This window comes from Lucilia sericata, unplaced genomic scaffold (genome assembly GCF_015586225.1).
Source record: "Lucilia sericata isolate MDLA Ls3-8-SP2 unplaced genomic scaffold, ASM1558622v1 Contig001276F_arrow, whole genome shotgun sequence".
Lineage (NCBI taxonomy): Eukaryota > Metazoa > Arthropoda > Insecta > Diptera > Calliphoridae > Lucilia > Lucilia sericata.
Window position 1 is genome coordinate 104987 of NW_023995227.1, and position 16419 is coordinate 121405.

General features: G+C 32.6%; 1 protein-coding gene across 1 annotated transcript; it reads right to left on the reverse strand.

Annotated features, from left to right (window-relative positions):
• Positions 1 to 364: 364 nt before the first annotated feature.
• On the reverse strand, positions 365 to 15952 carry LOC119610783 (fatty acyl-CoA reductase wat-like). Its single transcript, XM_037966131.1, is given in 13 exon segments — positions 365 to 1023; positions 1168 to 1175; positions 1177 to 1426; positions 3240 to 3317; positions 3319 to 3427; positions 3430 to 3475; positions 3612 to 3766; positions 3769 to 3807; positions 3868 to 3903; positions 3906 to 4371; positions 4435 to 4547; positions 6047 to 6118; positions 15599 to 15952. Coding segments are annotated over 13 exon segments (1680 nt in total). The 5' UTR covers positions 15816 to 15952; the 3' UTR covers positions 365 to 932.
• Positions 15953 to 16419: the final 467 nt, after the last annotated feature.

Here is a 16419-nt window from a genome sequence, read left to right on the forward strand (position 1 = left end):
TTCTAGTTCAGTTCTAGTTCAGTTCTAGTTCAGTTCTAGTTCAGTTCTAGTTCAGTTCTAGTTCAGTTCTAGTTCAGTTCTAGTTCAGTTCTAGTTCAGTTCTAGTTCAGTTCTAGTTCAGTTCTAGTTCAGTTCTAGTTCAGTTCTAGTTCAGTTCTAGTTCAGTTCTAGTTCAGTTCTAGTTCAGTTCTAGTTCAGTTCTAGTTCAGTTCTAGTTCAGTTCTAGTTCAGTTCTAGTCAGTTCTAGTTCAGTTCTAGTTCAGTTCTAGTTCAGTTCTAGTTCAGTTCTAGTTCAGTTCTAGTTCAGTTTAAATTTTTGTAAATCTGCTTATAAAATTTTCAATAAAACGCACATTAATTTCACTGGTTTTCTTTTTTATAGTAATTTTTATTAAAAAAAAATATTTACTTGACTTTACCCATTATAATAAAAAAAATATTACTTAAACAATTAGTAAAATTATACATTTTCTTTTTAACAAAAAGAAGGGCATAAAACTAGAAAACTAAAAGTACAAAAAATACACATTTTGAAACATAAAATATAAACTGAAAGTGAAATAAAATAGTTAAATTATAAGAAAGGTGTAAACACGTAACGAGTATTTTTTTACTAGATTTCAAAACAATAAAATAGCATTTAAAAGTAAAATTTTAATTAAATTTTTATCCTCAAACCTCGTTAAAGTGAATATCCTTAATAAAGTACAGACATATTTTTTGTATGTTAAAAATTGTATAAAACTATAAATAACTTTTGGTAAATAAGTACATACAAAATATTATTTACTATAAAAAAACAAAAAAAAAAACATAAAATAAAATAAAAATAATAATAATAAATCAGAATAATAATCTTCAAATAACACTCACACACTTGTACAGAGACAAATATATATTTTTTGAAATGAACAATTTCCCAAAAATCGCTTTTACAAAAATAAAAATTTAAACATCTGATACAGCAACACCGCCGTCAACGTGTAGACCACAAACAGAGTGGTGTAGTGTAAAATCTTTAAGCTGCAAAAAAACCGAAAAAAAAAACAAATATTATTCCATTTATTAAAAAGGTATATCACAACGTCATCATCATCATCAGCTTCAACGTCAATATGGTTTTCAAAACAATAACAACAAAAATTGGGCAAAAAAAAAAATACATACCGTTCATGGTCGTTTCATTGATTCCGGTATTGTGCTAGGATCATCTTTAACCACATACTGGCGTACACCCACTAAACTCAATTGAAACACTTCGGTCCAGTTTAGATTGCGCATATCGAATGCAAACAATTCTTTATCCGCTGATTCCAATTTACTGGAGAGTGCTCGCACATTGTCATTGTCGAATTTGAAATCATTTGCCGAAAAATATTCCATCAGTGAGCAGAATTTGTGGATTTTGCGATAAATTTTTAACATCCTAAAAATACAAAAAAAAATGAAACAACAAAAATATAGCATAAAAATCAACAGCAATAATAACAAACAAAAAATATACAATGACTATATAGGAGCCTTAACAACAATAACAGAAAAGTAAAATTGGGTTAATAAAAATTTATCTGTATGATGAAAAGGATGAAAACACGTACAAATTCAACTAGACACAGATACAGTCACAATCAGAGACAGACAAATACACACAGAATAATAATAATATTCGTTTTTAGCACTTTAAATATGTGACAAGGAAATTGGCAACAATTTTGTCTAGAAACTATAGAAAGATGAGCATAATAATAGAAAACAGACAAATTTCGCTTCTTAATAGAGAAGTTTAGTTCAGTTCTTGTTTAATTCTAGTTGAGTTCTAGTTCAGTTGTAGTTCAGTTGTAGTTCAGTAGTTCAGTTCTAGTTCAGTTCTAGTTCAGTTCTAGTTCAGTTCTAGTTCAGTTCTAGTTCAGTTCTAGTTCAGTTCTAGTTCAGTTCTAGTTCAGTTCTAGTTCAGTTCTAGTTCAGTTCTAGTTCAGTTCTAGTTCAGTTCTAGTTCAGTTCTAGTTCAGTTCTAGTTCAGTTCTAGTTCAGTTCTAGTTCAGTTCTAGTTCAGTTCTAGTTCAGTTCTAGTTCAGTTCTAGTTCAGTTCTAGTTCAGTTCTAGTTCAGTTCTAGTTCAGTTCTAGTTCAGTTCTAGTTCAGTTCTAGTTCAGTTCTAGTTCAGTTCTAGTTCAGTTCTAGTTCAGTTCTAGTTCTGTTCTAGTTCTGTTCTAGTTCTGTTCTAGTTCTGTTCTAGTTCTGTTCTAGTTCAGTTCTAGTTCAGTTCTAGTTCAGTTCTAGTTCAGTTCTATTTCAGTTCTAGTTCAGTTCTAGTTCAGTCCTAGTTCAGTTCTAGTTCAGTTCTAGTTCAGTTCTAGTTCAGTTCTAGTTCAGTTCTAGTTCAGTTCTAGTTCAGTTCTAGTTCAGTTCTAGTTCAGTTCTAGTTCAGTTCTAGTTCAGTTCTAGTTCAGTTCTAGTTCAGTTCTAGTTCAGTTCTAGTTCAGTTCTAGTTCAGTTCTAGTTCAGTTCTAGTTCAGTTCTAGTTCAGTTCCAGTTCAGTTCTAGTTCAGTTCTAGTTCAGTTCTAGTTCAGTTCTAGTTCAGTTCTAGTTCAGTTCTAGTTCAGTTCTAGTTCAGTTCTAGTTCAGTTCTAGTTCAGTTCTAGTTCAGTTCTAGTTCAGTTCTAGTTCAGTTCTAGTTCAGTTCTAGTTCAGTTCTAGTTCAGTTCTAGTTCAGTTCTAGTTCAGTTCTAGTTCAGTTCTAGTTCAGTTCTAGTTCAGTTCTAGTTCAGTTCTAGTTCAGTTCTAGTTCAGTTCTAGTTCAGTTCTAGTACAGTTCTAGTTCAGTTCTAGTTCAGTTCTAGTTCAGTTCTAGTAGCTTCGATTCCATATCAGTTTTAGTTCGGTACTTTAAAGTAATTTAATACAATCTTTCTAAGCGTATGATTTCCAAACACAATTCACCTGTCAATTTGACTACGCGCTGTTTCCATTTATTACCCCCTCTGACTGATGTTTCCCATTGATAAGTTTTTGCCTTTAAAAAAATGTTTAATCTCTAGTGTAAACAAATGTGTTTTAGCGTTTATATGTGAGTGTGTTTGTGTAAACACATCTTTGTCTGTCTACAGCTGTGGAGCCTGCATATGAATCTCTATTGCATACGTGTCACATCGCACACATTTGTGTAACAATGACTCCTCATACATACATTCATTCATTCATTTATTCGTTTTCATACACAAGTCAGAATCATATATTACCTGGGCTTTTTACCAATCACCAGCATTAACATGTCCATAAAGAGGGCGGGTAATGTATGATAGAAAAATGCCAATATAAAATTGAAATTTTGTGGGAACAATCGTAAAACGTGGATACCAAATCGATTTGCGTAACGGCAAGCTTTTACCACATTCCGTACCAAATGTAATGTATTCACGCCATGTTGACAATTGTTGGCATCCGGTACATAATTATAAATGGGTGGGTTGTCAAACTGTAAAATGCCATCAATAACAATGGCCAAAAAAAGGATAAGAGCAAAAACAACAAAAAATATATGAATTTAAATTTATCAATTGTAAAGGAATTTGTGGCAGGCCACAAACAATTCAGACACAAAAAAGCAACACATACGTATTTCTAGCAATATCCCAGGCACTAGTTAACAAGGCATTGACACACAAATCCACAGGCACTAATTGGGCCTTGTTGTCCACATTACCGCTAAAAACACGTAAAACGCCCGAACCTACGCCCACAATAATGCCACAGGGACCATACATGTGTCTATCCATCCGGTAATGGGTTCACGGTAGGTAGTTATAACTAAAAAATAAAGTCCAACAATTATAAATGGCCTTCGGGCAAATATCATTGTCTACTCACCTATACCCGGACGAAATATGGTAACTGGCAAATTCCTGCATAGTTTTGTACCACATCCTCAGCCAAGACTTTTGTAAATGTGTATGTATTCGGGTAGCCCTTAATAATGGTGGGCGTCAGCAAGTTCAAAGTCTGCTCATCCAAACACTCACTCAGTTTGCAGGCATTATCACCTGACAAAGGGGAATTATAGAATTTCTCTTGTATATAACGACGGTTGCAATGAGCAAATGCTGTGGACACATGCACCACTGCCTTAAGGTGAACAATTTCCTTAGATAATCTTAAAATTTCCTTTGTACCATTGACATTAATGGCAATGGCCATTTTTAGTTTTTCATCAAAACGTACTGTAGCAGCACCATGTATGACAATATTCACATTATCTTTAAGCAACTCACGATCTTCTGTGCTGATGCCCAAACCCAGTTGTGATACATCTCCGGAGATGAGGGTGATTTTTTCTCGATATTGTGGATTGACTTTTTTCAAGCGTTCGAAAACCTTTGAGAGAGAGAAGTAAAAATTAGTTTTAATATTTTGGAGTACTTAAAAAAATAAACTTACTGGATCATTGAATAGATCATCTAGACGAGATTGTACATCTTTTCCCTTTTTCGTACGTATCAGCAAAAAAATTTGACCAACATCGGTGACACGCAAAAGTTTTTCAATTATAACTGAAAATTAAGGATAAAGAAAAATATTTTAATAAAAATAGAACTAGAACTGAACTAGAACTGAACTAGAACTGAACTAGAACTGAACTAGAACTGAACTAGAACTGAACTAGAACTGAACTAGAACTGAACTAGAACTGAACTAGAACTGAACTAGAACTGAACTAGAACTGAACTAGAACTGAACTAGAACTGAACTAGAACTGAACTAGAACTGAACTAGAACTGAACTAGAACTGAACTAGAACTGAACTAGAACTGAACTAGAACTGATCTAGAACTGAACTAGAACTGAACTAGAAACTGAACTAGAACTGAACTAGAACTAAACTAGACCTGAACTAGAACTGAACTAGAACTGAACTAGAACTGAACTAGAACTGAACTAGAACTGAACTAGAACTGAACTAGAACTGAACTAGAACTGAACTAGAACTGAACTAGAACTGAACTAGAACTGAACTAGAACTTAACTAGAACTGAACTAGAACTGAACTAGAACTGAACTAGAACTGAACTAGAACTGAACTAGAACTGAACTAGAACTGAACTAGAACTGAACTAGAACTGAACTAGAACTGAACTAGAACTGAACTAGAACTGAACTAGAACTGAACTAGAACTGAACTAGAACTGAACTAGAACTGAACTAGAACTGAACTAGAACTGAACTAGAACTGAACTAGAACTGAACTAGAACTGAACTAGAACTGAACTAGAACTGAACTAGAACTGAACTAGAACTGAACTAGAACTGAACTAGAACTGAACTAGAACTGAACTAGAACTGAACTAGAACTGAACTAGAAATGAACTAGAACTGAACTAGAACTGAACTAGAACTGAACTAGAACTGAACTAGAACTGAACTAGAACTGAACTAGAACTGAACTAGAAGTGAACTAGAACTGAACTAGAACTGAACTAGAACTGAACTAGAAGTGAACTAGAACTGAACTAGAACTGAACTAGAACTGAACTAGAACTGAACTAGAACTGAACTAGAAATGAACTAGAACTGAACTAGAACTGAACTAGAACTAATCTAGAACTGAACTAGAACTGAACTAGAACTGAATTAGAACTGAACTAGAACTGAACTAGAACTGAACTAGAACTGAACTAGAACTGAACTAGAACTGAACTAGAACTGAACTAGAACTAGAACTGAACTAGAACCGAACTAGAACTGAACTAGAACTAATCTAGAACTGAACTAGAACTGAACTAGAACTGAATTAGAACTGAACTAGAACTGAACAAGAACTGAACTAGAACTGAACTAAAACTGATCTAGAACTGAACTAAAACTGAACTAGAACTGAACTAGACTATATCAGTGTTAAATCTGTGACTTTATTATCAACTTAAATTCCTTAAAATTTTCTTTTTACCCTTTAAGGCAATTTCTCTTAATTGTTTGTCACTTAAATAAACTGTTAATCCCGATAAATATTTCCCAAAGCCTTTTAATTAAACAAACTTTTCAAAATACTTACTTTTACCGAAAAATCCCGTGCCACCAGTCAAGAAAACACCTTTATCCTTGTAGAACATTTGCATGGGTGATTCTGTAACGAAATTTGAAAGTAAATAAACATTAAATAAATTTGTTTATTCAAAATAACTGTAGAGAAAATACTAGAAATAAGAAAATCAAAATAGTAAAATAAAACGAAAAATGCCATTAAAATGAGATTTATTTATGTAACTAAAATGTCAATACAAGAGGCAATGAGATTCTACAAAGAAAAAAAGTGTTAAAATATGCCAAAAATTTCAAACTTCCCTTTCCCCGCCTGTTTCACTGTAATGATATTTTTCACAGTTTTTCTTACGAAAATCCAGCCATATTTATTTGTTTAACCTTTTTTTCCTTTTTCGAGCTGATTTTATAGAAAACTACAACAACATTAATGTTGCAGCAAAAAAGGAATCTGTATTTACATTTACATAAATTATCAAGCTCCTCTTCTTGTTCGGCTGCAAGGCTTTAGGTGCTAGTTGTTGTAGCTAATACATATGTACTTATGTTGTTTTTCTTCTGCCTTTTTTTGCTGGTGCGAATAAGCTATTTTGGTTGTGTTCTTTTTTTTTCCAGTTTTCTACAGAAATGGTTTTTGCACATTGTAAATTCATAAGTGTAAAGTTAAAATCAATACACCCTCATATTAATTCATACATAAAGAAGTATTTCTGCCAAACATTCACATGTTCTATTCTATTCGTATACACTTCTACACTTATTTACAGTTAGACAGTTACAGATAGAGACATTATCAGAGAAATACACACAAACATAAATACATGCACACATCTACTTATAAACATTTTCACACATGTATTTCGGTTTACAAACATGTACAAAACCAATAACGAACAAGTACAAGCAACACACTGGGAAAATATTTTGCCAACAAACAGCAGTGAAGGACAAAATAAAGGGGAGTCTTAACAAAATTGAACTTAATTGAAACTAAAACTGAAATGGAATCGAAGTTAAGTAATATTAAACAAGAAATAATAGAGATATGAACCTGAATTTATACAGAAATAGTTTATATAGAACCTAAGCTAAAAATTCATTACAACCGATCACAACAAATAATTATAACTTAATATCTTCTGATCTAGAACTACACTAGAACTGAACTAGAACTGAACTAGAACTGAACTAGAACTGAACTGAACTAGAACTGAACTAGAACTGAACTAGAACTGAACTAGAACTGATCTAGAACTGCACTAGAACTGAACTAGAACTGAACTAGAACTGAACTAGAACTGAACTAGAACTGAACTAGAACTGAACTAGAAATGAACTAGAACTGAACTAGAACTGAACTAGAATTGAACTAGAACTGAACTAGAACTGAACTAGAACTGAACTAGAACTGAACTAGAACTGAACTAGAACTGAACTAGAACTGAACTAGAACTGAACTAGAACTGAACTAGAACTGAACTAGAACTGAACTAGAACTGAACTAGAACTGAACTAGAACTGAACTAGAACTGAACTAGAACTGAACTAGAACTGAACTAGAACTGAACTAGAACTGAACTAGAAATGAACTAGAACTGAACTAGAACTGAACTAGAACTGAACTAGAACTGAACTAGAACTGAACTAGAACTGAACTAGAACTGAACTAGAACTGAACTAGAACTGAACTAGAACTGAACTAGAACTGAACTAGAACTGAACTAGAACTGAACTAGAACTGAACTAGAACTGAACTAGAACTGAACTAGAACTGAACTAGAACTGAACTAGAACTGAACTAGAACTGAACTAAACTGAACTAGAACTGAACTAGAACTGAACTAGAACTGAACTAGAACTGAACTAGAACTGAACTAGAACTGAACTAGAACTGAACTAGAACTGAACTAGAACTGAACTAGAACTGAACTAGAACTGAACTAGAACTGAAATAGAACTGAACTAGAACTGAACTAGAACTGAACTAGAACTTAACTAGAACTTAACTAGAACTGAACTAGAACTGAACTAGAACTGAACTAGAACTGAACTAGAACTGAACTAGAACTGAACTAGAACTAGAACTGAACTAGAACTAAACGAGAACTGAACTAGAACTGAACTAGAACTGAACTAGAACTGAACTAGAACTGAACTAGAACTAGAACTAGAACTGAAAACTAGAACTGAACTAGAACTGAACTAGAACTGAACTAGAAACTGAACTAGAACTGAACTAGAACTGAACTAGAAGAACTAGAATGAACTAGAACTGAGCTAGAACTGAACTAGAACTGAACTAGAACTGAACTAGAACTGAAGTAGAACTGAACTAGAACTGAACTAAACTGAACTAGAACTGAACTAGAACTGAACTAGAGCTGAACTAGAACTGAACTAGAACTCTGAACTAGAACTGAACTAGAACTGAACTAGAACTGAACTAGAACTGAACTAGAACTGAACTAGAACTGAACTAGAACTGAACTAGAACTGAACTAGAACTGAACTAGAACTGAACTAGAACTGAACTAGAACTGAACTAGAACTGAACTAGAACTGAACTAGAACTGAACTAGAACTGAACTAGAACTGAACTAGAACTGAACTAGAACTGAACTAGAACTGAACTAGAACTGAACTAGAACTGAACTAGAACTGAACTAGAACTGAACTAGAACTGAACTAGAACTGAACTAGAACTGAACTAGAACTGAACTAGAACTGAACTAGAACTGAACTAGAACTGAACTAGAACTGAACTAGAACTGAACTAGAACTGAACTAGAACTGAACTAGAACTGAACTAGAACTGAACTAGAACTGAACTAGAACTGAACTAGAACTGAACTAGAACTGAACTAGAACTGAACTAGAATGAACTAGAACTGAACTAGAACTGAACTAGAACTGAACTAGAACTGAACTAGAACTGAACTAGAACTGAACTAGAACTGAACTAGAACTGAACTAGAACTGAACTAGAACTGAACTAGAACTGAAACTAGAACTGAACTAGAACTGAACTAGAACTGAACTAGAACTGAACTAGAACTGAACTAGAACTGAACTAGAACTGAACTAGAACTGAACTAGAACTGAACTAGAACTGAACTAGAACTGAACTAGAACTGAACTAGAACTGAACTAGAACTGAACTAGAACTGAACTAGAACTGAACTAGAACTGAACTAGAACTGAACTAGAACTGAACTAGAACTGAACTAGAACTGAACTAGAACTGAACTAGAACTGAACTAGAACTGAACTAGAACTGAAATAGAACTGAACTAGAACTGAACTAGAACTGAACTAGAACTTAACTAGAACTTAACTAGAACTGAACTAGAACTGAACTAGAACTGAACTAGAACTGAACTAGAACTGAACTAGAACTAGAACTGAACTAGAACTAAACGAGAACTGAACTAGAACTGAACTAGAAACTGAACTAGAACTGAACTAGAACTAAAACTAGAACTGAACTAGAACTGAACTAGAACTGAACTAGAACTGAACTAGAACTGAACTAGAACTGAACTAGAACTGAACTAGAACTGAACTAGAACTGAACTAGAACTGAACTAGAACTGAGCTAGAACTGAACTAGAACTGAACTAGAACTGAACTAGAACTGAAGTAGAACTGAACTAGAACTGAACTAGAACTGAACTAGAACTGAACTAGAACTGAACTAGAGCTGAACTAGAACTGAACTAGAACTGAACTAGAACTGAACTAGAACTGAACTAGAACTGAACTAGAACTGAACTAGAACTGAACTAGAACTGAACTAGAACTGAACTAGAACTGAACTAGAACTGAACTAGAACTGAACTAGAACTGAACTAGAACTGAACTAGAACTGAACTAGAACTGAACTAGAACTGAACTAGAACTGAACTAGAACTGAACTAGAACTGAACTAGAACTGAACTAGAACTGAACTAGAACTGAACTAGAACTGAACTAGAACTGAACTAGAACTAACTAGAACTGAACTAGAACTGAACTAGAACTGAACTAGAACTGAACTAGAACTGAACTAGAACTGAACTAGAACTGAACTAGAACTAGAACTGAACTAGAACTAAACGAGAACTGAACTAGAACTGAACTAGAACTGAACTAGAACTAGAACTAGAACTAGAACTGAACTAGAACTGAACTAGAACTGAACTAGAACTGAACTAGAACTGAACTAGAACTGAACTAGAACTGAACTAGAACTGAACTAGAACTGAACTAGAACTGAACTAGAACTGAACTAGAACTGAACTAGAACTGAACTAGAACTGAACTAGAACTGAACTAGAACTGAACTAGAACTGAACTAGAACTGAACTAGAACTGAACTAGAACTGAAGTAGAACTGAACTAGAACTGAACTAGAACTGAACTAGAACTGAACTAGAACTGAACTAGAGCTGAACTAGAACTGAACTAGAACTGAACTAGAACTGAACTAGAACTAAACTAGAACTGAACTAGAACTGAACTAGAACTGAACTAGAACTGAACTAGAATTGAACTAGAACTGAACTAGAACTGAACTAGAACTGAACTAGAACTGAGCTAGAGCTAAACTAGAACTGAACTAGAACTGAACTAGAACTGAACTAGAACTGAACTAGAACTGAACTAGAACTGAACTAGAACTGAACTAGAACTGAACTAGAACTGAACTAGAACTGAACTAGAACTGAACTAGAACTGAACTATAACTGAACTAGAACTGAACTAGAACTGAACTAGAACTGAACTAGAACTGAACTAGAAACTGAACTAGAACTGAACTAGAACTGAACTAGAACTGAACTAGAACTGAACTAGAACTGAACTAGAACTGAACTAGAACTGAACTAGAACTGAACTAGAACTGAACTAGAACTGAACTAGAACTGAACTAGAACTGAACTAGAACTGAACTAGAACTGAACTAGAACTGAACTAGAACTGAACTAGAACTGAACTAGAACTGAACTAGAACTGAACTAGAACTGAACTAGAACTGAACTAGAACTGAACTAGAACTGAACTAGAGCTGAAGTAGAACTGAACTAGAACTGAACTAGAACTGAACTAGAACCGAACTAGAACTGAACTAGAACTGAACTAGAACTGAACTAGAACTGAACTAGAACTGAAGTAGAACTGAACTAGAACTGAACTAGAACTAGAACTGAACTAGAACTGAACTAGAACTGAACTAGAACTGAACTAGAACTGAAGTAGAACTGAACTAGAACTGAACTAGAACTAGAACTGAACTAGAACTGAACTAGAATTGAGCTAAAACTGTAATAGAACTGAACTAGAACTGAACTAGAACTGAACTAGAACTGAACTAGAACTGAACTAGAACTGAACTAGAACTGAACTAGAACTGAACTAGAACTGAACTAGAACCGAACTAGAACTGAACTGAACTGAACTGACTAGAACTGAACTAGAACTGAACTAGAACTAGAACTGAACTAGAACTGAACTAGAACTGAACTAGAACTGAACTAGAACTGAACTAGAACTGAACTAGAACCGAACTAGAACTGAACTAGAACTAGGATTAAGCTGGAACTGAACTATAACTAAACTAGAATTCAGCTAAGATTGAAATAGAACGAGTAGTAAATTTGAAGTGAATATAATTGTATTTGATCTGTTAAATAACATGATAATATTTTATTCTATACTTATACCCACAACTGCTTGTAATCATATACATACATACATACTTATGTATGTAACCTATACATAAATACGATTTTTTATCATTATAATCATCATTATCGTTTTCATTGCCCATATTAAAACATGATGACTTATTTAACAAATACTCATACCAAACACTTTGCAATGCACAACGAGACATTCTTAAAATTCTAGGAAATTGACAAACACACTGACAAATGTAATTATTTAAAGAAACATATACATACATATGTATGTATGTGCACAGATATGCTTATATAAGCACTAAAGGATGTATATATGTATGTCTATATAATTGATGATTAAACATAAGTTCATACATATGCATTTAAATATAAGCATACCTTTGTATACACACATTCATAATATAATGCATTATTATAAATGTATAGGTATGAGTGTGTACATTAGATAACATTATTATACATACATACACATGTATAAACATCTATTTTTATTGTTTTTGCAGTTCAACCTACTAAATGATACATAAAATAGCTACGAGTGATTTGTAACAAACTTCAATATTTGTTTTCATTACTTGTCTTTCTCCCTCCTCTTCATCAACAACCTCTCTAATGTCAGCCACCCCAAAATTAATCTCTATTTGTCAGTGTGTGTCGGTCTGTATCGTAGAAAATTGGTCTGTCTATTATCGGCTTATAATATTGAACGTATTTTTCTGCTTAAACAATTTGCTAAAGGACTACTACTGATTTCAGTTGAAAATTCTCCCACTCCTCATCGTTCCATGTCTCGTTATGTTCGAGTGGTTAACGTGTGAATATCTTTTAATAGCCAATCATTATTCTCTTCATCAGCGTCATCGACATCCTTATAAAATATCATCAATGTTTAAAAACCACTTGAAAAAAATCATCAATATTCAAATAAATTAAAAGCATAACGCCTTAATGGTTCAGAACAAGTATGATTTTTTATTAATATGTGAGTTACTTTTTTGCATAGATTAGGGTTTATACTTTGTGCTAGGGAGAAAATTGGCAAAAAAATATATATAGAGTTGCCAAACGTCAACAAGAACAAAAGTAACAAAACTAATTTAAAACAGTTGTTTAGGAAAAAAAACTGAGATCATTTCGATTTAATACCAGTTCTAATTCAATTTTAGTTTTAGTTGTAGTTCTGTTCTAGTTCAGTTCTAGTTCAGTAATAGTTTTTCTGTTCTAGTTCTGTTCTAGTTCTGTTCTAGTTCTAGGTTCTGTGTTCTAGTTCTGTTCTAGTTCGTTCTAGTTCTGTTTCTAGTTCTGTTCGAGTTCTGTTCTAGTTCTGTTCTAGTTCTGTTCTAGTTCTGTTCTAGTTCTGTTCTATGTTCAGTGTTCTAGTTCTGTTTCTAGTTCTGTTCTAGTTCTGTTCTAGTTCTGTTCTAGTTCTGTTCTAGTTCGTTCTAGTTCTGTTTCTAGTTCTGTTCTAGTTCTGTTCTAGTTCTGTTCTTGTTCTGTTCTAGTTCTGTTCTAGTTCTGTTCTAGTTCTGTTCTAGTTCTGTTCTAGTTCTGTTCTAGTTCTGTTCTAGTTGCGTTCTAGTTCTGTTCTAGTTCTGTTCTAGTTATGTTCTAGTTATGTCTAGTTCTGTTCTAGTTCTGTTTCTAGTTCTGTTCTAGTTCTGTTCTAGTTCTGTTCTAGTTCTGTTCTAGTTCTGTTCAAGTTATGTTCTGTTCTAGTTCTAGTTCTGTTCTAGTTCTGTTTAGTTCTAGTTCTAGTTCTGTTCTAGTTCTGTTCTAGTTCTGTTCTAATTCTGTTCTAGTTCTGTTCTAGTTCTGTTCTAGTTCTGTTCTAGTTCTGTTCTAGTTCTGTTTCTAGTTCTGTTCTAGTTCTGTTCTAGTTCTGTTCTAGTTCTGTTCTAGTTCTGTTCTAGTTCTGTTCTAGTTCTGTTCTAGTTCTGTTCTAGTTCTGTTCTAGTTCTGTTCTAGTTCTGTTCTAGTCTGTTCTAGTTCTGTTCTAGTTCTGTTCTAGTTCTGTTCTACTTCTGTTCTAGTTCTGTTCTAGTTCTGTTCTACTTCTGTTCTAGTTCTGTTCTAGTTCTGTTCTAGTTCTGTTCTAGTTCTGTTCTAGTTCTGTTCTAGTTCTGTTCTAGTTCTGTTCTAGTTCTGTTCTAGTTCTGTTCAAGTTCTGTTCTAGTTCTGTTCTAGTTCTGTTCTAGTTCTGTTCTAGTTCTGTTCTAGTTCTGTTCTAGTTCCGTTCTAGTTTTGTTCTAGTTGTTCTAGTTCTGTTCTAGTTCTGCTCTAGTTCTGCTCTAGTTCTGCTCTAGTTCTGCTCTAGTTCTGTTCTAGTTCTGTTCTAGTTCTGTTCTAGTTCTGTTCTAGTTCTATTCTAGTTCTGTTCTAGTTCTGTTCTAGTTCTGTTCCAGTTCTGTTCTTATTCTGTTCGAGTTCTGTTCTAATCTAGTTCCATTCTGTTCTAGGTTAGTACAGTTCAAATTTTGTTGTAGTTTTAAATTTTTTGCACTGACAATATTTTACACGAGACTGAGATTTTAAATTAACTACAAAAAGTTCATTTTAATGGGGTGAAATTAATCGCATTTTTCCGTAATGCAAAAATTTCAAAGAATGAGGAATAAATCGCTTATTTAGCACAAATCACATATGCATAAATCACTAAAGCTTTTAATTGCCTTCAATAAGAGTGAACTACAACTCCTTGACAATCCCTCGTAAACACATTCTTTATAAATTTTATTACATCACAGCTCCCCTCATTACATAGATGTCCCCTGGTAATATCTTTAAATTTTCAACATGTTAATCAGCAAAAAAGCAAATTAAAAGAAATTAGGAAAAAAATTTAAGACTTGAGATTTCAGTTTATTGCATATATAACTGTTGACTTTTTGCTAATTACAACAAAAAGAAACTGCACAATATTACATAATGTCAGATTTTTTATTTTTTTACATTACTGTATTTTACAATTTTTGCTTATTTTGCAATTAAATAAAAACCTTTTTTTTTCTTCTATTAACTTAACACTTGTTCAAATAATTTACAAACAATTTGAAAAATCTCTATCTGTCTGTATGTGTGAGTGTGTATTTGTATACGAATAGCAACACTTTTGTAGTTTTACACAAAAACTGTCTAAACAATTGTTGATTTTAGAAATGATTTAATTAATGTAAATATTTTAGAGATGAACAAAATAATTTAAACAATTAATAATATTTTTTGTAGTTATTTAAAGAAAATGACATTAACATTTGTTACTTTTAATGAAAATTTCATTACGAAAATTTAGTAGATATTTTGTAGTCAAGGTAAAAAAGACATGTCTAAGAAGTGGAGGATGGGTTTAACTACAACAGTGTTGTTGTAAATGAACTTGAAATTAACCAGAATTGGAACTTATCAGAAATGAACTTTAAATTAGAAGTGAACTAGATCCCATTTAGAAATATACTAAAACTGAATCAGAAATGAATTAAAAATGACTTAAACTCATTCAAAAATGAACAAGAACTGAATTTGAGTAAAGTAGATATGATTCAAAAGTGAACTAGAACAGATTAAGTTATTAACTGGAACTGATTTATAAATCAAATATAACTGATGCAAATCGGAAGTGAACTAATACTGATCGAAACATTAAAGGATTGAGGAAATAGCTAGAAGTGATTCAAAAATTAACTAAAACTGATTCGTAAATGAACAAGAACATATTCAGCAATGAACACGAATGAAATCATAAACGAACTAGCATTAATATCAGACCTAAGCTAACACTGAACTAAAACTGATTTTAAAGTAGTTATCGCTTTAAACGCTTCAATTACAACTACAGAAAAATGATTATAATGACAACATTCCATTTTTTTTCTTCGAAAACAATGACTTACCCTTAATGGTGTCCATTATATTTTTGGTATCGATATTTGTTAATGATGTTGTTGTTGTAGTTGTTAGATTCGGTGCTGCTGTTTTCATTGTTGTTAATGTGTGTGTACTGTTATTGGTGTTGTTGTTGTTATTATTGTGTTTAAGAGTTGTCGCAAAATCCTTTATGTGATTCTCCAATTTAAGGTCTGTTTGTATTGTTGCCATTTCATTAATCATGTTAAATACTCTTGCTGTGTTTACTGTTATTGTTGTTGTTGTTGTTGCTGCTTCTGCTGTATTATGCTATTAAGTTGTCGTCGTTTTTGTTGCTGTTGTTACTATTATCCTTACACAAGGATGTTGCAAATAATTGATAATCTGTAATCAGTACAAGAGAAAAACAACAATAGTATTAATAATAATTATAATAAAGATATTAATTAAAATTAGAAATCTTTCTATTTAAAACTCAAAAAAGGGACAACAGAATTTTAATTTGTGTGGGTTATTTTGTTGTTGTTTTGTTTCTATAAAAAGGATATCTTAACAGGTTAGAGTAATGAAATTTTATTAATATTATAATTGTGAAAGTTTAAAAGCCATTGTGTGTGTATTAGTAGAAATATTATAAAAGTCATAGTAGAGTAGAGAGAAAAAAGGAAAATTGAAATTTTAAAATTGTTTAAAAGGGTTTAATAATGCACAACAAAACATTCTAAAGAGTCAAACATAATTAATGATTTTAATAGAAAACCTGTGTGAGTGTGTTACGTTGACAAATTAAAAGGAATATTTAGAGATTTTCATTAATAAATCTTCAGCTGGTACTAATTTTTGAGAA